Source organism: Zootoca vivipara, chromosome 4 (assembly GCF_963506605.1).
Source record: "Zootoca vivipara chromosome 4, rZooViv1.1, whole genome shotgun sequence".
Taxonomy (NCBI): Eukaryota; Metazoa; Chordata; class Lepidosauria; order Squamata; family Lacertidae; genus Zootoca; species Zootoca vivipara.
Window position 1 is genome coordinate 100,068,166 of NC_083279.1, and position 22,741 is coordinate 100,090,906.

The 22,741-nt window shown below is 44.3% G+C and overlaps 1 protein-coding gene across 7 annotated transcripts in view; it reads right to left on the reverse strand.

The window, feature by feature from the left end:
* Nucleotides 1–22,741, reverse strand: part of NUP98 (nucleoporin 98 and 96 precursor) — a 44,017-nt gene that overhangs the window by 17,421 nt on the left and 3,855 nt on the right. For 2 of the 7 annotated variants that reach the window (XM_060274068.1, XM_035116387.2), the window contains exons 2-17: nt 22,550–22,611; nt 21,693–21,795; nt 20,282–20,383; nt 18,758–18,937; nt 15,896–16,032; nt 11,974–12,081; nt 11,377–11,560; nt 10,190–10,350; nt 8,732–8,869; nt 7,076–7,160; nt 6,182–6,274; nt 5,420–5,560; nt 4,577–4,710; nt 4,043–4,230; nt 3,327–3,443; nt 1,962–2,272 (exon numbers count right to left, since the gene is read on the reverse strand). In XM_060274068.1, the coding sequence (XP_060130051.1) occupies nt 1,962–2,272; nt 3,327–3,443; nt 4,043–4,230; nt 4,577–4,710; nt 5,420–5,560; nt 6,182–6,274; nt 7,076–7,160; nt 8,732–8,869; nt 10,190–10,350; nt 11,377–11,560; nt 11,974–12,081; nt 15,896–16,032; nt 18,758–18,937; nt 20,282–20,383; nt 21,693–21,768 (2,155 nt within the window). In that variant the 5' untranslated portion in view covers nt 21,769–21,795; nt 22,550–22,611. Of the gene's footprint in view, nt 1–1,961; nt 2,273–3,326; nt 3,444–4,042; nt 4,231–4,576; nt 4,711–5,419; nt 5,561–6,181; nt 6,275–7,075; nt 7,161–8,731; nt 8,870–10,189; nt 10,351–11,376; nt 11,561–11,973; nt 12,082–15,895; nt 16,033–18,757; nt 18,938–20,275; nt 20,384–21,692; nt 21,796–22,549; nt 22,612–22,741 lie in introns of all 7 variants that reach the window. The other 5 variants (XM_060274067.1, XM_035116386.2, XM_035116390.2 and 2 more) reach the window with 4 other exon arrangements.

The window sequence follows — 22,741 nt, forward strand, 5'->3', positions numbered from 1 at the left end:
TGTTTAAAGACAATTATGTGAAATTATGGAATGAAGTTAAGAAAGATTTAGAAATGTGGACCAAATTGAAATTGTCTCTGTTGGGCCGTATAGCAACGGTTAAGATGAATGCATTGCCAAAGATGCTGTTTATGTTTCAATCATTGCCAATAATTGAAAAGCTGAATTGTTTTAAGGAATGGGAAAAGGTGCAATCGAAATTCATATGGCAAGGGAAGAAGCCAAGAATCAAATATAAGATATTGACAGATGATAAGCAAAGAGGAGGCTTCTCCCTGCTTGATTTTAAAATTTACTATGAAGCAGCTGCCTTTTGTTGGTTGAAAGAATGGTTTACATTGGAAAACGCAGATATTTTGGATTTAGAAGGTTATGACAATGTTTACGGTTGGCATGCATATGTGTGGTATGACAAGGTAAAAGCCCACGGAGGCTTTAAAAGGCATATAATTAGAAATTCATTGTATAAGGTTTGGTTCAGATATAAAGATTTATTAGAAAGGAAAACACCTAAATGGATTTCACCTTTGGAGGCCAAGGCTCGCAAAAGGTTAAATACGGAGACCGGTTGGCTGAAATATAGAGATTTATTGATTGAAGATGGAGACCAATTTAAGTTAAAAACATATGAGGAGTTGAAAGGTAAACTAGATGATTGGCTCCAATACCATCAGATAAATGAAGTGTTTAAAATGGATAGAGTAATTGGTTTTCAAACAGAGAAGTCAAAGGTGGAAACAGAATTATTAGAACCCAAGACGAAAATACTTTCTAGAATGTACAAATTGTTGCTAGAATGGCATACAAAAGATGAACAAACTAAAAATGCTATGATTTTGTGGGCAAAGGATGTGGGACATAACATTATGATTGAGGATTGGGAAAAGTTGTGGAAGGAGAATATTAAGTTTACTGCGTGTAGTTTATTAAAGGAGAATATAATGAAGATGATGTATAGATGGTATCTTACACCAGAAAAGTTAGCAAAGATATACCACAATCATGACAACAAATGTTGGAAATGTAAGAAAGAAATAGGTTCATTTTACCACATGTGGTGGACATGTCCACTAGTGAATGACTTCTGGAATAAGATTTATAATGAACTTAAGAAAGTGCTGAAAGGCACATTTGTTAAGAAACCAGAGGCATTCCTAGTGGGCATTGTAGGAAAGGAGATTCCTAAGAAGAAGGTATCCTTTTTTATGTATGCCGCTACAGCAGCGAGACTTTTGATTGCTAAATACTGGAAGCAGCAAGCATTACCAACGATTGATGAATGGCAGATGAAGATGATGGAATTCATGGAATTGGCGGAGATGACCGGACGAATCCGCAACCAGGGAGAACAAGCGATTGAAGAGGAGTGGAAAGATTTTAAATTGTATTTTAAAAAGTATGCTAAAGTAATATTTTAGATTAGAAATTAAGTGGTAAATAAAACTGTGGAATAGTTGAAGAGGTTATTTAGAACAGGAATATAAGAGATGTATTATAAAAGGTGATTATTCGAAGGTAGAATTTGCTACTTAGAAAGGTGTATAAGAACCACAGGGACGGGAACCCGAGGAGGTCCCAATTTACACTGTGATGAAGATAAGATGTAATGTTTTATACTTTTTATTTTTCGTTTTCCTGTATTTTTGTATTCTTTTTTGTATTTTGTATTTTTGTTCTGTCTTTCTTTTTTGATATTGTTTTAAAATTCTGTTAATTCTTTTTTTCTTTGTGGAAAATCAATAAATATTTATATATATAAAAAAGAAACACCAAGATTTGCTTTTTAAAAGAAGAAAATGCCACTTGAATGAGATCCAAGGGTAGAAAAGTAGGTCATACATAGTTTGAAATGACAATGCGCATTATAAGCAGCCCGCCCCACCATTCCTCTGCACAATTCCTACTTTTCCTAGTCTGTGCTTGGGGGCGTTTCTGGGGGGGAGAACCACCACCTGCCTCACCTGCCGGATGAGCCTGGTGCATGCCCTCTGCCTCCTCTTCCTGGTCCTCCTGCAGGGACTCCTCGTGGTAGGAGGCATCCTCGCTGCTGCCTTCCAGCCCGTTCCGCAGGGCAGGACGCACATTCAGGGCGAGGAGGGTGTCGTCCACATTGTTGTGGTGCTTGTGCATGGCACTCTCGGGGGTCTGTGGGATGGGCTTGGCAATGGGGTTGGAATAGTACCGCGTGACTTCACGAGGACAGTCTTCCTCCTCCTGCTGCTCTCCATCCTGCCTGTGGATCTCATCAGCTGACCGGGAAAGGAAGTGGAATCTAAGGAAGCCACAACATTTAAGGTCAACCATGTGAGCCCCAAAGAAAAAGCTTCATAACCGAAATACAAACACACCGCTATGAAAAACCACAGAACCTAGGGCTTGCCGATCAGAAGGTTGGCAGTTCGAATCCCCACGACGGGGTGAACTCCCATTGCTCAGTCCCAGCTCCTGCCAACCTAGCAGTTCGAAAGCACGTGCAAGTAGATATGGCTGGACAGTGTTCTTGAAGATACAAACATGAGTTTGACCAAACTACGGGAGGCAGTGGAAGACAGGAGTGCCTGGCGTGCTCTGGTCCATGGGGTCACGAAGAGTCGGACACGACTAAACGACTAAACAACAACAACAGCTGGAAGGTAAACGGTGTTTCCATGTGCTGCTCTGGTTCACCAGAAGCGGCTTAGTCATGCTGGCCACATGACCTGGAAGCTATACGCTGGCTCCCTCGGCCAGTAACGCAAGATGAGCGCCGCAACCCCAGAGTCGGTCATGACTGGACCTAATGGTCAGGGGTCCCTTTATCTTTTTATTTCACAGTCCAAGGGCACACACCCACAGTACCATGACATCCTCTGCTTTCACTATTAATTAAGTTTCTAATATTCCAGGCTACTCAAGATAGACTTGAAAGGGTGTGAGCAAGATATCTGAAGTCACACAGAGAGAGCAATGAGCAGGATTTCCAGGAACGGTGGCTCCCCCGCCCCTCTTCTTAAGTACAGGCAACTCTCAGCTTACATTCTGCAGGTAAGTGCATAAAGCCAAAACTGTATATAGTCAAAATATAATATGGTGTTCAGTGGCAGGTGAGATCACCAAAGTCTTTCCCCCCCCTGGACACGCAATCCCTTTTACACAGTGTGAGCATTACTCAGGCAGCACAAGGGGCGCAACGTTCCCAGTGCCAAGGCTAGAACAGGCTAGACTTGCCCATGGTTTAAATGCAACAACCGCAGATGGAGCTGCGCCTTTAAGGCTGAGTTTGCTTACTTCAAAAAGGAAAACCTGACCAAGGTCCTGGTTTTTTAAAGGTGTCCATGCAGACATACCGTTCCCCGTTCTCTGGGTACTCCGAGGGAGAGGCAAGGTCATCAGCTTCACAGTTGGTCGGAGAGAAAAGGCTGCTGGCCTTGATACTCTTCAAAACTAGCTTCTTAATGCTTTTCCTAAGAAAGACCAAAAAGACAGAGGAGAAATTCATCACTGCTGCCTCACTCCCTTCTTAGTTCAACTTATTTTTAATTGCATTCCCCCATCACACCGCAGATCTGGACTGTGGAAGCCCTTCTCTCGCCCACTGCAAGACACTGGAGGCTTTAGCTGGGCCAGCTGTAGGTGTGGTTTTCTTATTTATTTAATGACATTGAAGAGCTCCTTTTGAACTATGTTTTGCTGTGAAAAAGATGACTAATAAGAGATGCCAGTGGCCTTTACCTGGTGGGCTGTGACCTATAATTGGGTTGCACCTTAACCCAGAGAGGGCTGCATCACCACCGTATATATCGTGTTAAAGAGTTCAGGAAGAGCCACTGTGCCAACTGAAGCGTGCATTCTGGCTTTAATCCAGCTCTTGTTGGCTGTAATTGGCACTTGTTACTCCGTTCAAGATCATTAAGTACCAATTACCTCCAGCAAGAGCTGGGTCAGAGCCAGAATGCAACACAGTTCAAGGCCACCGAGATATGCTGCCGGACACCTCACACTTCAGATTTGCAGGCGCCCCAAGCCACCTCGGCGTATGAAGAAGTCTAGATCCAACACTTACTTGGGCATGAAGGCCCCGTTCGACAGGGCTGGCTCATCATCATCCAGGCCGTCAAACAGGTGGGATTTAGAGGAGCCCGTGGTCTGCAAAGCTTTCGGACGCACCCTGGTCGCAGGGCGAGGCGTCAGCTTGTAGTGAGTAGGGGTGGTCAATGCCTTCTGGGCCGCTGGATTGGTTGGCTTCAGTCTCTGTACACACACACACACACACAATTGCAAACTTGAGGCGGCTATCCTATCAGATTCTCTCGCCTGCTTTTACTGCAACCTCCTTTTCCTTCTCCCTCCCCAACAGGCTGCTAGCAGCGGGAGAGACAGACCGCTTCTGCAAGAGGCCAGAGTTGATTGCTCACCCCCTTCATTCCACCCAAGTCTGTAGGTTAATTATGCACTGTGTGAAGAAGTACTTTCTGGCACCTGTCCTGAATCAGTTTTAGCTCTGGATTCCAAAGTAGAAAAGGCCTTCTCGGACCCTTTCTCGACCTGGCATAATCTAGTCACCCTCTCAGCCATGTTCCCTTCTCCCACGACAAACCTCCTCTTTCTTCTTTGGGTCAGACATCGGGTTTCTGAAGAGGGGGGAATCCCCAAAGGGCGAGTATGTCAAGCTGTTGAGGTGCTGCTGAAGAATCGCTTGCTGAGCAGCTGAAGCATTTGGGTCCGTCAAAGCTGAATGAATGAGAGGGGAAGATGTCAGCCCAATATCCCCCAAAGGGGTTGTAACAACTCGCTGACAGAAGAGCAGGTGCCTGCAATGGAGCAGGTAAGCTAAGTGGGGAAAGTCCTATCCTCCCCTAGAACAGGCATAGGCAACCTTAAGCCCCCCAGATGTTTTGGCCTACAACTCCCATGATCCTTAGCTAACAGGACCAATGGTCAGGGATGACGGGAATTGAAGTCCAAAACATCTGGAGGGCCGAAGGTTGCCTATGCCTGCCCTACAAGCTGCATCCACTGCACTGACAAAAGTCATCCAATAAAAACAAAATGTTACCGGGGCTTAATAGGTACAGCTACAAACCATTCTTTTAACCCCTCCGGTTTTGACGAAATGAGGTAGAAACTGGGTCCCTTATTCAGTTGGAAACCACTTTTGGGAATTATTAACTTAGTCCTGGAAACCTCTTGCTGCATTTCCAACACGTGCCACGCTTTGATGATTGCATCCCCCACCATTTGGAATTTGCCACCAAGCCACACGTGTGCCAAATGAGGGCTGGCTCCAGCATTTCAAAGAACAGCAGCTGGCTTTCCATACAAAAATGGACGGATGGGAGCTGGAGTCCAGCGCTCAAAGTGACAATGACCTGGCGCGACCTCATGCAGGCCCACTCTTCCACTTAAGTCCAGGCTATTCATTTGTTAATGAGACACTTACCCGCCGCAGGTTGGGGAGCTCCAAAGCCCAGAGTAGCTGTTGACGTATTAAATCCAGGGGCGCCAAAGGCTCCTGTTCCCAGCGTACTCCCTAGTTTAGGCTGGGTGTTCCCAAACAGCGAAGTCTGTCCTGCACTCAGGGCTACAGAAAGGAAGAGAAACAGAGCAGGAGGTGGAACATCAACATGCGCAGCCAGCAACAAAACAGACATAAGCAGCCCTCCTCCCCTACAGACAGTTCACAGGAGGACATCCTTTTTAGTGCTCCAGGGAACTGCTCTCCTTCCTCACCACCAGCTTGGCTCAATGGCCAGAATTCATTTCAGGAGCAAGAATATAAAGGATGTGTGCTATGAATGCGGACCATTCTTCTCTATAATGCAGAAGTGGTTTTGCTAACTGAAGGTCTCATAGGTGTGTCACTCTTTACAATAAGGGCAGGAGCTGTGTGTGAGAGAGAGTTGGAACATACTGACGCTGACAACCAGCATGAAGTTAGCTGGAGCATCCAACGTATTCAGTGACTAGAACGGCACAAGCAGCAGTAAGATAGAGGCAGCAAGATTTTGGCGAGAGGGGGGAAATAGCAGTCTAGAGAAGGAAGGAAAGTGGAAGGGTGCCGATGGATTTGCAACTGCTGGAAGCTTGCTGTTATGCTTAGTGAATCCCAGTCATGGCACCAGAAACCTGGCTAAGTGCCTAACAGTGAGAAAGAGGGAAGGGGGGAAGCAGCTTCTGAGGGTGGCATCTTCCTATTCTTTACCTGTTCCAAATCCTGTTCCAAGTCCCGTGCCCAGAGCCCCAGCTGCAGGCTTGTTTCCAAACAGGCTATTTCCCGTGGTGTTTGCACCAAAACCTGCAAGTAAAGAACAGCAAGTGGCTGTGTTTGCCACCCAGGCCTCTCTCTCCTCCATGCATGTGTTTGTTATGTGTTTTAATGTTTTGTTGGACGCTGCCCCAAGGGGCCACCCAGTTGAATGGGTGGCATATACATAATAAAATTACTATCACTATTATTATTATTATTATTACTATTACATAAGGCACAGCACCTGGTCTGCCTGACATCACTAGCACACACACAACCCACTTGCATTTCCAGAGGATGAAAGAAAATGGGGTTGCCTTTCACCCAAAAGTAGCATTTGGTTGAGAGGTTCCCGTCGTCGTCATCAGCTGTACTGTACCCAGGAATCTTTTTAGCTGCAGCATAAGCTGCTGTTCAAGAAGGTAAAAATGCTTCCCAGACTCCCCAGGGAAGTCTGTCACCAAGACACTGGAGGAGGAGAACCCCTGAAAGGAATGAGAAGGGCTCTGAACTCTCTCCAGACCTCTCCAATCACCAACAGAGAGGCAGGGGAAATGTACTGCTGCTTGACTGGGAAAAAAGCCTTTTTTTGTTTTCCATGGATCTGAGGAAGGCCACGAGACACTCAAAAGGAAACTCTTGCCAAAAGCAAAGCCAGAAGCACTTGGGCTCTCGCAGCTGCCTGCCATGTAGCATGGCTTACTGACACAGAATTTAAGACCCACAAACATCATAATCTCACATAAATTAGTCTGCCACATACCGTGTGCTATACTCAATGAAACAATGATAGATTTAAGGCTCTTTACGTGACTATGCCAAAGGGAAAGCAATTGTTTAATCCGTTACCAAACATCCCGGTCGTAGTTGTTCCAAACGAGGGCGCGCTGGTTGTCGTGGTTCCAAATCCAGCAGGCTTGTTGCTGAAGAGGGACTGAAGGAGAAATATGCATTCTAAATGTCACAGGGTCTCTTTCTCTTTTCCCTGTCCACAGCCCACGCCCTGGTCACAAAGGGATATTAGCTTTTTCTCAGTTAGCAGCCAATCGTAGAAATGTTACGTAGAATCATAGCGTGTTCTAAACATTTGGAAAGGATGTGCGGCCATCCACAGAACGCACATCATCAGCTATCTCTCCCTACTGACTACGTCTGTGCTGGTCCACAGCAGCAGTTTGGTGTCAGCGTAGGACAGCTGCATAGTGCACAGTGCTGAGCAAGAGGAGGAGTAAAGAGGGCTGCAAGTGGGGAAGAGCATGCAAGAGTCCCCTCTTCCCTCTCATCTCCCAGCACTGCCTCGGCCTCGAGGACAAGCCATTGCAGCGGTGGGGGTTAGGGTTGCCCTGTCCTAGCTAGGAAAGTCTTTCCTTGCCTGAGGGAGGTGACTGCTGAGACAAACCTCCGTCCAGCACTTAAGGTAGGAGGGAGGAAAACTACTTGGTGATGAATCCCACTATGCCCTCATTGATGTACAGAGCAGCAGCACCTCTAGCACTCCCTTTCCAGTGCTCCCTAGAGAGTCTGATACAATGGTGTCCCTACTGGTTCTCTCTGTCCCACCAGGTGCATACAAGGTGTAATAAAGAACCAGGCTGAAGGAGGGAAGAAGGAACGGAGCACAAGGCAGTAGGATTAGAGCAGAGAGAGAGAGAGAGAGAGAAGATTTGACTGTGTGGATAGAGGCAGGGACAAAAATAAATGAGAGAAAGGCAGAGACAGCATGGTATATTCGGTCTAAGAATCACATGTACTCTGCCTGGTAAATCAGGAGGAAATACCCAACATGTGGAAACTTCATAGTCCAGCATGGGAATGTGCAAGGTTCCTGCTAGAATTGCTCTGATGGGCGAGCAGCCAAATGGCGAAAGCTGAGGTTTTACAGATGACACCCACAAGAGTGACAATTTGGCAAGCAGTGAGTGAGCGTCAGAGTGGCATGCCCCCACCCCTCACATTGTTGCTTGAACTACAGATCCCTGTTACATCCAAAAATGAGTGGTTGTGGTTTAACGTCAGTTTACTACACAGGTCCAAACTGTGTTCAACCTGTGGTTTAAGATCCAAGATCTGCAGAGATTTAAAACCCTAGTTAGGAAACAGGTATTAAACCACAGTTCCCCACTGGGGATGCAAAGGAGAAGTGTAGTTTGAGTTAACCAGGAAAAGTGTGTCATGGGAGCCGGGTGCACACAATTGCGAAACTCAGGTCAGGTCTGCTAAATTATGGTTCAGAGTGCCAAGAAATGATGCCTAGGCTGGGCAGTCGCTCTCAGTTTACAAGTTTCTTAGGCTTTTGGCAAAATCTTCCAAGAGTTGTTCAAAGCCAAAATTATTGGGCCTTTCTAACCATTGACCAACATTGCAGTTACCACCACTGGAAAAGCACTTGCAAAAGCACTTCACTTCTGGCATGGGAGAACACCGATGAGCACAAGTGTGCCACGAGCGAAAAGAAACAAGCTACTTCCACACCCCTGAGGACCTCATTACTCCCAGCTGACATACCGAGCCACCAACACCAAATCCTGTATTGGGTTGTCCAAAGAGACCTGTCCCAGTTCCAAATGCAGTAGCAGTGTTCGTATTGGTAGCTGTTCCAAAAAGGCTTCCCGTTTGTGAGGGCTGTGTTGCTCCAAATAAACCCTGCAAACATTAGGGGATGTTTGAGAAAGATACGCTACAACTTATCCTTAAAAAACAAAACAAAACAAAAACTAAGCAGCAGTTCTGGACATTTGGGACAACTGTTTTTGCACCATGATGATTTTTACACAAGGGAATATGGGCTCTGCTTGTGGCTACTGAAGAGACCACAGGTGCTTGCATTCGGTTCAGCTAAGTATAGCATTAAAGCATGCAGGAAAACCTACCTTCATTTTAGCCACTGAGTCGTGGAAAATACTGAGGCTTGAACTTGTGCCATGCCAGATTGTTTCTGAATGGAGGTTCAGATCTGGGCAGAAAGGGACCTGAAGGCTGCCATCATGCATATGGAAAGAAACAGTGTGGCCCCTCACAGGAAGATTAAAAAAAAACCCTGAACAAATTGAACACCCACCCACCCATGAGTTGTCTTTGATGGAAAAAGTAATTTCCCAAAGCCTATGAAGATGGATTATCTCTTCCGCTCAGCAGCTCATTCCCCACACAGCTTTGCCAACTTCCCTTTCCAAGCCACTAGCGCCTGGCATCTTTTGCCCGTAACAGGGAAACTCCTTCAATACAGGGTTCCTGTTGTGACTGGATGCATCTATTAAAGGTTTGAGTCCTTCACAGAAAAGGCCACTTGAATTAGTCCAGTTCCGTCCAGTTCCATTTCATTTGTAACCAGAGGTCCCCTCTCTCGCTTATGCATTATGCAAAGGAAAATAGTGGACCACTTGATAAACTAGCCTGCCCTAGAGACATTCAAGTCGGTGAAAAGGCTTCCCTCTTCCTGGGAGAGGTAAGATAATCTGAGTGTGTGCTTGCTTGTGTGCCTACCAGGAAACTGGTATATTGCTGAAAACAAACTACCAGTATTTCATAACTTGGGAGGCCTGCTATGGCTCCATTTCATAGTGAAAAAGTATGTGCTTTGCATATGAAGTGTTGAAATCTCCAACTAAAGGATCTTGTGTTGGAGAGAACCTCTGCTTGGAGACTCTGGAGCCAGTTGTCAGTTAGATGGACCAAGGCTCTGACTTGTGACAAGGCAGGCCGTTATCTCTTAGCCCTCAATATAAAGCATGCTGGTGAAATATTCAACAGATACAAAAATGACAAAATAAGGCAACCTGCTGTGCTAAGGAGCAAGCTGGAGAATAAAATAGCACTGTATAAGAAAAAGTAAAGGGCCGAGCAAAGAGAATTTCCTTGGAGAGTTCTTAGTAAAAGGCTGCAGAAATCCAGACAACCAGGTAAGCAGGAGTTAGGCAGAAATTAAAGACTCCAAGGCTGTTACAACAGTCCTTGCTACCTTACCATTGTGTTTGTGTTGGGTTGTCCAAGGGTGCTGGTGTTCCCAAAGGAAAAGCCTGCGTTTGGTGCAGTCGTGGCCTGGCCAAAAGGCTTGTTGAAGAGGCTGGTGGTTTGTTGAGTCGGGCCAAAGAGGCCTCCTGTTCCTGTTCCAAAACCCGTTGTACCTGAAACAAAGTGCCAAAGCAAATTATATATATACACACCTTGAGGCATCCATGTCCCTGGCACTTCACAGAGTATACCCCTCAAGGAGCTCGCAATCCAAATTTCAACAGTGGGAGAGGCAGGATAGGTCCCAAAGGGTGATGGTGAGTAGATGCAGCTACATTTTATTTTTTAAAAAATTATAACCTGCTTTTCACATCTGGCTCTCAAAGCAACTTACAAAAAAATAAAAACATACGACACACAAAATTTAAAACATGAATTAAATCATCAGAGAATAAAACTGTTTTAACTTGGTGTCTGACACTCAGGTGCAGAGATGGCAGCTGCCTGATTTCTAGCAGGAAGGCATTCCATAGATTTGGAGCTACCCCACCGGTGGCACAGCTCCTCACAGCTCCAAACACATATATGAGGTGTTTGGTTCTAAGTTGCTTTGGATCGTCTTGGACGAGATAAAGCAACTAACACCTATAACAAGCAAAAAAACAACAACATTGGTGTTGCTGGGAGGTGCTTCCAAGAAATAAAAGCTGACTTGAGTGGAGCCATTTTAGAGCAAGAAAACAGATGTGACTGATCAAGGTGCCAGCCTATGATATCAGGCAAGATACTGTCTTAAATCAGAATCAAGAACTGAATAGTTCGCTTCTTGTGCACTATTAAGTGTGGCATTCTAATTCCTGGGACTCGCATCACATGCTTGGGCACTTTCCCATTTTTCCTTATTTGCACCTTCTTCCTTACTTGTCCTAAGGACCTCAAGGCACAATCTGCTCAATTCTGTCTGCATGTTTTCCCCCCAAGCATACAGAGAACAGGTGGAGTTTTGACAGCATCTTATAAATCGGCAGCCAGTATTTCAAGCTGTGGATATTATTATTTGCATGTGTTTAAAAATGCTGGACACCTAACATGGCAGAGTCTCAAGGCAACTTAAAACAGTATTAAAACACACACACAAGTACTCTGAAAGGCTATTACTCAAAGAGTCACCCTGCGCAAGTCAAAGCAGCAGTACTTACTGGTTCCAAACCCTGTTTTATTCTGTCCATATGAAAAGCCCGTGTTAGTGGTGGTGGAGCCGAAGAGTCCTGTGGCTGCGCTGGAGGTAGCAGTTGAGGAGCCAAACAAACCTGCCGTGGCTCCAGCTCCTACAGGGTTGGTGGGACCTTTCCTGTTCGCTTGATAGTCTTCCAAACGAAGCTCCTAAACAAGGAATATTTCTTGAGTACAGACGTCTCACATGGGACACCACCTGTTCCCCACACCTGCTACCACCACACCTTCTCAGGCAAAAGCGATACAGTAAAACATTGGAGTCGATATTTATTGTGCACAGGGCAGGGTTCTCAAAGAGGACAAAATGCAACTTTGCCACAGCAGGCATCAGGCACCAAAAACAGATTTCTCCTGACCACTGTGATGTGACAGTTCAGCATGTGGCGAACCATGTGCATAAAAAAATGCCTTGCCTCCATTCTTTCTCCTTGAAATGCAAAGAGCTCACCCCCATCCACCGCTATAGAGGGAGGAGAGCAGCACTCCAATGTCTGAGCCACAAGACGGGATGGAAACAAACAGGGACAGCATGCAGACATACAGATATACGGCGGACTGACCTCTAGCGATTTGCTTTCATATTCTTTCATAGCAGTAATGCACTGATGTTTGGTGCTGATGTTTGTGCTGACTCCAGACTTCACCATAGTGTCAGTACCCGTTGGGGGCTGTAAGAGAAATGTGAACACTTGTCAAGGTTACTTTAGATTTAATTCCCCTGGAAGGCCTGTAAGCAGTCATGGCACAGAGGGAGCAGCAGGATTCCGGTGAGCCTCCAGGCAGCCGCTCATGTGAGCTAACAAGAACACTGAGACAAGCGAGCGTGCGGCAGAAGTAACACCCATCCTGGCACAACTGAGCTGGCTGCCAATTTGTTTCTGTGCCCAATTCAAAGTGCTGGGGTTGACCTACAAAGCCTTGCATGGCTCAGGACCTCAATACCTTATGGACCGCCTCTCCTCACATAAACCAAACCAGACCCAGCCCTTGTCTTCTGAGGCCCTTCTCTATGTTCCCCCTTCCCAGAGAGGTTTGGAGGGTGGCAACAAGAGAACAAGCCTTTTCTGTGGTGGCTCCGATTGTGGAATGCTCTCCCCAGAGAGCCTCATTTGGTGCCATCAGTACATGACTTAAGGCGCCAGGTAAAAACATTCTTCTTTACTCAGATCTATGGCTATTAAATAATTTATGTCCTGTAGAAGTGTGCAGAAGAGGACTCTTATTGTGATGACTATTTTATTATAAGGCTGTTTGTCAGTATGCTTTTATTATTATTATGTTTTTATCACTGATGTTCTGTAATGTGCTTTTAACGTTGTACATCACCCTGGGATCTTTTGATAAAGGGCAATATATGAATTGAAATATTATTAATATTAATAACACAGCAGTTCACATTCTCGGCCAGCTGTGAGACACCCTGGGTAGCCAGTTAATCACCAGGTCAGAATAGGTCTCAGGCTTCTAGGGAGAAGGATAAGACGTAGATGATAAACAGAAGGGGCTTTGCTTGCCTTGGTATGCAAGGGATGCCCACGCTTTCCTGCCATCCTGGTACAAAGCCACACACTGCCCTGGCCTATGGTCTGCCTCTGCTCCTGCTCTAGGCTGACCTGGCTGTGAGGGCTCTTTGCTACCTGGAAGGCAGCACTCATTGTCTTGGCCTGTGGCTGCTGCTGCTGCTACTCCTTCTGCTGTAGCACAAGCAGGAGAGAGCCCCATCCCCATTGGTGCATGTAGCTGAAGAAGGGCTCAAGAGGGCGCTCACTGCTACGAAATCCGGGCATCTTCTGCTCCAACAACTGCTACAGAACCCTCACGATCAACTATTCCACCTTCCGCTTAAAGGAGCCTCTGCACACAAGTTTTCCAACTCAGCGCAATGCCTCGTACTTCTGTTCTGCACTTGGAACACCTGGGTGGAAATGCCAGAGATTGGAAGCGGGGACCTTCTGCAGGCGCGGCATGTGCTTTGGCCACTGAGCCATGGCCTTTCCACAAGTGAGCACACAGAAGTTGAACCGCCACAGGCTGGTTATAGCTGTGTTATTTAAATGTGATCCAAATAAAGATATAAATGATCAATACTGAAACAGCAAAAGACAAGAGTACCTGTGCTCTTATTCTGTGCTTCATTTGCCAGGTGAGGCTTCTCCAGAAGATGAGCTGGCCCATGGGCAGTAATTGAATTTCTCTTTGGAGAACTGTTTTATCACTTTTTATTTCCTGAGGTTTTTTCTTTGCTGCTAGAAAATGGTTTCCCAACTCAGGCCTCCAAGAACAAAGGGAGGCTTCTGAGAGAATATTCTCTCCCTTCAAGGGTGGGAGGCGGGGATCACAAGTACCGGCACCTGTGATATCTTGCTGTGCTGTTGCTACTGGAGGTCAATGTGGGCCTTGCTAATTAGAAACTGGCCACACCTGTGAGAACATGGGCTGCCCATAACACGGTGGAGTCCTCTCATTGGCTATTCAGAGTCACTGGTTACTAGGCAAAGTTGGGGTAAAACTTTGTGCTAGTCCTCACCATGTTGCCTGACACCTGGCAACACCTGTCTGCTACTTGCTGGAGGTCAATTTGCTGATTTGGTTTATAAAGTAAGTTTGTTTGGTATCTTGTCTTCCCATTCCCAACTGCAGTTCTTTAACACTGCTTTTACTTATAATCTCACCGAGATACAGCTCCATTATTTATGCTGCTATTTTCTTTAAAAAGCTTCTTGTGTGTTTATTTGGATGGGACTTGTTGGTACTGAATGTAGTTATCTTAGTCTCTTAATCAAACTGCTACTGCATAAACTTTAGTGGGCTTGAAGCTTGCAGGGACAGCGTCTGGTTCCCAAAACCTCGAGTGGCATTTGGGAAGCTCTGGGATTATCTTGATTCAGGCTGATGGATTTACAGGAGTAGTGGCAGTGTACTGCCTTGTAGGGTTGATATTCAACTCTGGTCAGTTGGCCACTGCTCTCCAACAAGAGGACTTGCCACCACGGTTCCCACAGGCAGCTATTGGAAATGTTATTTTGTAATATCCAGCAGTTTATAACTATTCCAAATAAATAGATAAATAAAATACATCTTTCATTGGAATAGGGTGTAGGGATGGTGGCCAGGCTTGAAGCACACTTCACTGCAAGGGAGGTGATAGGAGGGCCTCCCTGCGGTGGAGCACACTCCCAACTGCAAATGATCCACAGCTGTCAGAGAGTCATACCCTATATCCGACCTTAGCTCTGTCTGAACGCCATGAACTTTCTCCAAACCTTCTGCTTTCTCAGATGTCTGCCATGCCCTGCCGGTGACCTCTGTCTACTTTCAATTAACCTTTGTTTAAGGCAGGCACCCCCAAACTGCGGCCCTCCAGATGTTTTGGCCTACAACACCCATGATCCCTAGCTAACAGGACCAGTGGTCGGGAAAGATGGGAACTGTAGTCCAAAACATCTGGAGGGCCGAAGTTTGGGGGTGCCTGGTTTAAGGGGAAGATGATGCCATGGAAACAGGTACTGAAATCACCTTGCGTCACCTCACGACCCTGTGGCTAGAGGATGTGTAAAGGTCACAGTCCAAAAATGTATCTGCCTGGTTCTGTATTTTCTGCCAATGAAAAGAGCCTCTGCTGAGCTTGCCATTCAGCTTGCTCTTCGCACAGCTCACTTGCATCAACCCCCTGACTCGCGCCGTCACTTCAATAGGGAGTCCAAAGCGTAGTGAACAGAAAGGCTGGACGTAAAGCAGCCTTTTCTGGACTGCAACTCCCATCAGCCCTGGCAAACAGGGCAAAATGTCAGGGATGCTGGTAGTTGTAGTCCAAAACAAACATCCTGCAGACTGTGGGATGCAAAGGGTTAAGTGCAGTCAAGTCACAACAATCCCTAGATAGTCCACTTGGAGGACCACGTGACTAAGCCTAGTTTCCTGTTCCTCCACATGCTAATTAGATGGGAAAGGTGGTAGATAAATTCTGAAGGAAGCAACGATTTCCCTCTCTTACACTCTCACTCTTGGACTCTTGGATTGCAGTTACTCTCTCTCAAGGCCTCCAGCCTAGAGAGAGATGAGATGGAGTCTCACTTCTTATAAGTGAACTTCACAATGTATATATTACTTTTTACCTAAGCAAGTCTACCTCTTGAGTATGCTGTATCTCAGGAAGATTGTAAGTAAACATCTTGTATACTTTTAAGAGCATTGTGTCGTGTCTTTTCTTTTAAGAGGGATAAAGGGGAAAATACCAGGAAAATACACTTTATTTTACAGGCTTAAATCAAGCCTGCGCAAACGCTTTTCTGCTGTGCATTTTGCAAAATGGGAATGTTTTTACTCTGCTAAAGTTTGGTGCTTGCTAGCGCAAGCGGGGATAGGATATATGTAACAATATCTCCTCATCCACATTCCTGAACATTCCCACACAGACATCATACTGGAAAAAGCTAGGTAATGGATGGAACTAATTTTAGATAGGAAGCAACTGGGACTTACATTGAATTTAATGGTGGTGCCAGTTGGAACGGTAAAGCTGGTTGATCCGAAGAGGGAACCGGACGTCCCCCCAAATGGATTGGCGGTTGTATTAGTGGTTCCAAATAAACCCCCACTGCTAGTACTTGTCCCAAAGTCTACAGAAAAGGAAAAGCGAAGTCAATGCCCAAATACGAGAGGAGACAGTGCCCAAAACAAATGATAGCCTTACTTTTCACACTATAGCCAGCTGATTGGAAACAGCTTGGACATTGTGGCAGTTCAATTTAATATGAAATACAAGAGGATCTTGCAAAAAGAAGCATAAATATTATGTTGCCCCGTACAAGTTTTTCTGTATATCGATTTTGCTAATACCTCCACCCACCCACCCAGCGGCGGAGCATATACCCGTGCTGCCCAGGGCAGGGTGATGCGGAGGGTGCCCTCCAAGGCACAGGATAGCCATTCGAGTCCCCACAGCAGCGTGCACCCTGCAGCCGGGGGTGGTACAAGCTGCTCACAGGTGGGGAGCGAGCTGCCCATGGTGGACATTCAGCACGCTGCCCATCCATGACTCCCAAGCCTTCCCCAAGCTGTCAAAACGAAGAGGGAAGGGGGGGGAATGCCGCCGACAAAGCGGCACAGCTCCCTCCCTTACCCCAACGGCTCAGGGGAGGCTTGGGAGTTGCGGGCGGGTGGCGTGCTGAATGTCACTCCCCTCAGTGAGGGCACCCAGGGCGGTCCACCCCATCACCCCCCCTCCTACGCCCCTGCACCCACCCCAACAAGGACTAAAGCAATGTTTCCGGCTTTCTTCTAAACATGACTTGTCCCCTGCGCCTGGTGAACAAGAAACTGAACTGTCCCAAGGCAAGCACTTGGGGAGCAACTACCCAAGCTGTTGTTATTACAGTCGTACCTTGTATCCTGACCACCTTGGTCACCTTGGATGTTTTGGCTCCCAAACACCGCAAACCTGGAAGTGAGTGTTCCGGTTTGCAAATGTTCTTTGGAACCCAAACATCAGCCAGGGCTTCCTGCAGCCAATCAGAAGCCGTGCTTTGGTTTCCGAACGTTTTGGAAGTCAAACGGACTTCCGGATTGGATTCTGTTCAACTTCTGAGGTACGGCTGTATTAATTATTATTTTTATTTTTATTTTTATTTTTTGTGTTTTTTTAAATAGACTTTATTTCAATTATACAAACACAGGTTACAAAATGAGATTCATTTAACCAAAAACAAAAACACAACAAAGCAAATTAATAAAAAATCATATTCCAGACAACAACAGAGAATAACAAAAGAAAAAGAAAAAAAAGAAAGAAAAAGGGGGGGGAAGCTATATATATATGTAGGTATATATATACACATATATATATATAGTAAAACAGAAAACATATAGACACTAATTTGAAATGTTATTCCATTTCAATAGTCTTAGAACTTAGCATAACAAATAATATAACTGATAATACAAATTAATATAACAGACAACAACAGAGAATAACAAAAGAAAAAGAAAAAAAGAAAGAAAAAGGGGGGGAAAGCTATAAATATGTAGGTATATATATACACACATATATATAGTAAAACAGAAAACATATAGACACTAATTTGAAATGTTATTCCATTTCAATAGTCTTAGAACTTAGCATAACAAATAATATAACTGATAATACAAATTAATATAACATAATATAACGAAAATCACCCCCATAGTAATATACCAGGTAAGATATCATACAAACTTAAGATTTGAATTATAAATCCTGAGATAAAGAAATAAAAAAGAAAAAAAGAAAATTATAAATTAAAGATTGAAAATTACCAAAAGAAAAAGAAAAACTTCCCACTGTTCATACATCGCTTTATTTTGCAAATTTACCAAATTCTTGCTTCTTTTTGATTATCCTTAAATTCCTACTGCTAATTTTTATACTTATTATTAGTTTTTCCCTGTTTTTTATTTTCAATATAAGCATATCACCAAATCTATGTTAAAATTCTCTTTTCTTAAATAATCCTCTACCTGTTTCCATTCCTTAATACATTTCTGCTTGGGGATGTTCCTAATTGCTGTGGTCATTTTATCTAAGTTCATGAATTCGACCAATTTCTCCTGCCACTCGTATATTGTCGGCACTTTTTCACCCTTCCAGTTTCTAGCTATCAATAGTCTAGCCGCTGCACTAGCATATGATAATATATTTCTTTTTCCCTCAGGAATATTTTCTGGGATCATATTTAACAAAAATATTTCAGGGTTTTGGGGGAGCGTCATTTTCAGCATTTCTTTCAATTTTTCATATACTCCGTTCCAAAATTCTTGAATCTTGCCACACTGCCACCAGCAGTGGTAATAATTACCAATTTTCTCTCTACATTTCCAACATTTGTTGGAATCATTTTTGTGTATTTTGGCAATTTTGGCCGGCGTTAGATGCCATCTGTAAACCATTTTGAGAATATTCTCCTTGATACCTGAGCACGCCGTGAATTTTATCCCTTCTTTCCAGAGTCTTTCCCATTTATTACTATATATAGGTCTCCCTAAATCTTGGGCCCAGCGTATCATCGTGGTTTTTACCAATTCATCCTTTAGTTCCCATTCGAGAAGGTAAGCATATAGCTTTGACATTGGCTTTTCTTTATTTTCCAATAATATCTCCTGCAATTTGGATTTATTTTCGGTAAAACCAATTTTCAAATTATTATTTTTATTATTATTACCACCTGCCCTTCACCCTGAGGAACCAGGGAGGGTTACAACCATTAAAAATACAGCAATAAAAGTGATTCAAAGAACTTAGAATCACGTGGTTGTGCTGCTTAAAGAATTCTTCAAAATGGTCTAGAAATAGCAATAGATTATACTCACTGCCAAACCCCACAGGTTTACTCTGTGCAAAGGCATTGTTCTGGGATGAAAAGAGGCCTCCGCCAGTGCTTGCTGTCCCAAACAACCCACTGGAAGTGCCAGTCGATGTTCCAAATCCAAAGCCAGTGCTGGTAGAAGAAGTGGCTGGCTGGCTGAAGGTGCTGGAACCAAACAACCCTCCTGGAACCAGAAATATCCAATCAAATCAGACACAAGGAGGGGGTGGGATTATTTGATGACAAAACCCACACAGACATACGCACAAATCCATATATATGTTATACATGTAGATATGAATACATGTATGTTTTCGGTTATACAATCATATCACTTTATGTCCTTGTACAATAATTATTTTGTAATTCCCACCCAGCATTCCATGACAGTTCTTGTACATCTTAATTAGCCACATATACAATAATACCTTCACCTTGTTCTCAACCTTCCCATACCCTTTATATTATCAACTGCTGGTCAGAAGGTATCCACTACCTGGAATTTGTATTTAAGATCGAAATCTGTAAATATTCCCCTAGATGCTCCCACTCACTCCTCATCTGTTTATCATCTACATTTCTTATTTCAGATGTCATACTTGCAAGCTCAGCAGATTCAATTAGTTTATTTAGCCATTGTTCTTTCCCTGGGGTCCCTCTTTCTTTCCAATATCTCACCTATACTATCTTTGCTGCTGTTGTTGCATACAGTATATATAAGAAAAAGTTATGGGCTTTTTTTGGTAACTCATTTCCAATTAGCTGGCTGTACACCATTTCCCAAAATTCCTTTGCCCGATTACATTTCCACTGTAAGTGAATAAATGTACGCTCAATTTCTAGACATTTCCAACAGAGTTTTGAATCTTATTATACATATATATATATATATATATATATATATATATATATTCTGGCCAGTTTGACTGGTGATATATGCATAAAACCTAATGGGATGAAGGTCCATGATACAACAAGAAAAAAGCAAATAAAACCAGTTTATCAAATCACGAAGATAAAGTTCCTAGGGAAACAGATTTTGTTTGTTTGTAAACAGAAAACTGGAACATAGGTGCCAGGTGGCCCTCTTCAGTGAGGGCACTCCACAAATGGAGCACTAGTACTTAAAATGATTCCTCCGTTGTTGTGGAACAGTGTCCCCTCTGATAAAGGAGGAAACTGGCCAAGAACTTCAGCAGACCAAGGGAGGCTCATTCTAGCCCAAACTGGATATAAATGCTTAGTTCCTTGAGGCCAGAACAACCTCCTTCCTCTGCCTTTTCCCTCTGTTTCCCTTAGTCTTTTTTAAGTTTGTAAACTTGATGACAGTCTGTGTCTCTCTTTTTATTGATGCAAACTACTTTGAGAGACATCATTTGTCAGAAAAGTAAGATAGAATTGCTCCTATGGGTACCTGGGCCCTAAGAAGCTTGGGTCTTAGGTAACAGCCAGCAGCTTAAATTGAGCAAAGAGGCAAACAGTGAAGGGGTTCAAGTAAAGGAATGAGAAGCAGTGATAATACCTGTACCTGGCTTGGTCTGCGCAGTCCCAAACAGTCCTCCTGCATTATTATTTGTTCCAAAAGCAGATGTCCCAAAAGCTCCTCCACTTGTAGTGCCAAAGCCAGCATCTGCAAAGCGGTTAGAGTTGGGAGATGAGACTACATATGGTCTGAGTACAGAAGGGGCTGAAACCATGTAGGAATGCGCTGGTTGTACAGCTGCAGTTGGCCTACAAGAAGTGAAGCCACTTCAAATACAAGCCTAGCACTTCCTGAATGGAACATGGTTCTGTAAGCCATCTCTATTAGGAATGCAAGAGTCTTCTGTATGAGAGCATGTGGCAACTCAGCCAAATATCTGATAGGCAAAATATTGGCTTTTAAAGCCGACTTCAAAGGAGGTTGCACTTAAAGCTGAATTAGCCTTTTAATGAAAACATTAAAAGCCCAAACTGGCAGCCTAGAACAGGGGTGGCTACCCTGTGGCCCTCCGGATGTTGCTATACTACAACTCCCATCGGGAACATCAGAAGAACTTTTCAACATTGGAACGGTCTTCCCCTGGAAGGTGGTGGACTCTCCTTCCTTAGATGATTTAAAGTAGGGGTTGGATGGCCATCTCTTGAGCTGCAATCCCTGGTGATCCGGAAACTACAACTAATCCAGAATGCGGCAGCTAGACTGGTGGCTAGGAGCAGCCGCCGAGACCACATAACACCGGTCTTGAAAGATCTACATTGGCTCCCAGTCCGTTTCCGAGTACTATTCAAAGTGTTGGTGCTGACCTTTAAAGCCCTAAATGGCCTCGGTCCAGTATACCTGAAGGAGCGTCTCCACCCCCATCGTTCTGCCCAGGTACTGAGGTCCAGCACCGAAGGCCTTCTGGTGGTTCCCTCATTGCGAGAAGCCAAGTTGCAGGGAACCAGGCAGAGGGCCTTCTCGGTAGTGGCACCCACCCTGTGGAACACCCTCCCATCAGATGTTAGAGAGAAAAACAGCTACCAGATTTTTAGAAGACATCTGAAGGCAGCCCTGTTTAGGGAGGCTTTTAATGTTTAATAGATTATTTTATTTCATTTTTCTGTTGGAAGCCGCCCAGAGTGGCTGGGGAAACCCAGCCAGATGGGTGGGGTATAAACAATAAATTATCATCATCATCATCATCATCATCATCATCATCATCATCTATTGCTCATTCTGGCTGGGACTGATGGGAGTTCAACAATGGCTGAACAGGTTCCCTCACCAGAAGTAAACAAAACGCTTTGCATCCAGGTGGTCTGAAGTCTATTCCTGCTGTGTCCAGTTAAATGAGATCACAGAGCAGGTAACGTGCAATAACTGTGCCAGGATGGGCAAATAGACCGATCTGGTAACATGGCAGCACCCTGTGGCCCTATTCATAGGCTTGTCCACCATTATTGCCCATGTCACTTACTCTGCCCAAAAGTTGAAGTCGTCCCAAAGCCACCTGTGTTGCCTCCAAAAGGCGTTCCAAATGATTTGTTAAACATTTTGAAGTTGTTTCAGGTTCTCAAGACCTAAATGAAGAAAATGAAAACGTAGATTAAATCAACATTTGGTCTTATTGAGAAATGCCAGATAAATACAGATATTAGAAATAGGATGGTGGGGGGGAAATATATGGCTATCCATCTCATTACCACTAATTACTGCACATTACCATTTTCAACATGAAAATTTCTATCCTGCTTTGGCCAGCCTGATGCTCCTGGAAAGGTCTTAAAAAGGACATGGTAGCAAAGGCCACCTCCAGGATCTCCTGCAAAGGTGTATCCCATCCAAAGGCACTGACTGTACTGATGTGATGAAATTCATGTCTGGGCTGTACTACCTGAGACATCAGGGTTGCATGTATGGCTCTCACCGAGCATTTCTACACAAACATTTCTACACCAACAACCAAAAGTCCACTGTCTATAGAAAAACAGATCTCCATTATCATCCTAGCATGCTTTAGAGAGCTAACATCCATTAGGAATAAGGTCTTTTCTGTAGCTGTTCAGTTGTGGAACATTAACTTCTGGGGAGTCTGTATGTGTTCTGCCCAGATCATCTGCTGTAGGGCGGTGTAAGCACTTTAGATTCCATGAGCAATTAGCAGAGATTCTCCACATTTTATTTAACTATATTAGTTGGCTATGTTTTTCCTCTAATAGAAAGCCAGCCTAAAAATATTGTAAAATAAAAAAGTGGCTAAACATTTTCATTCTTACATCTTGTATGAAGTCCTAAGCATTTCCCAATCATTCCACTACTTATTCAAACTCTCACCTTTATCTTATTCCAGGCTCCTTCACGTGGACAATGTTCATTCACTCAGGATTCCCATTACCCTATGATGAAGATAGACCCGTTAGTACTTGATTAAAAACGAAAACAAAACTAAGGGCTTGAGTTTAACATGAGTGTTGGAGTTATGGGAGGGTTATGGGTTTGTTTTGTTCTTGTTTTTATTATGTATTT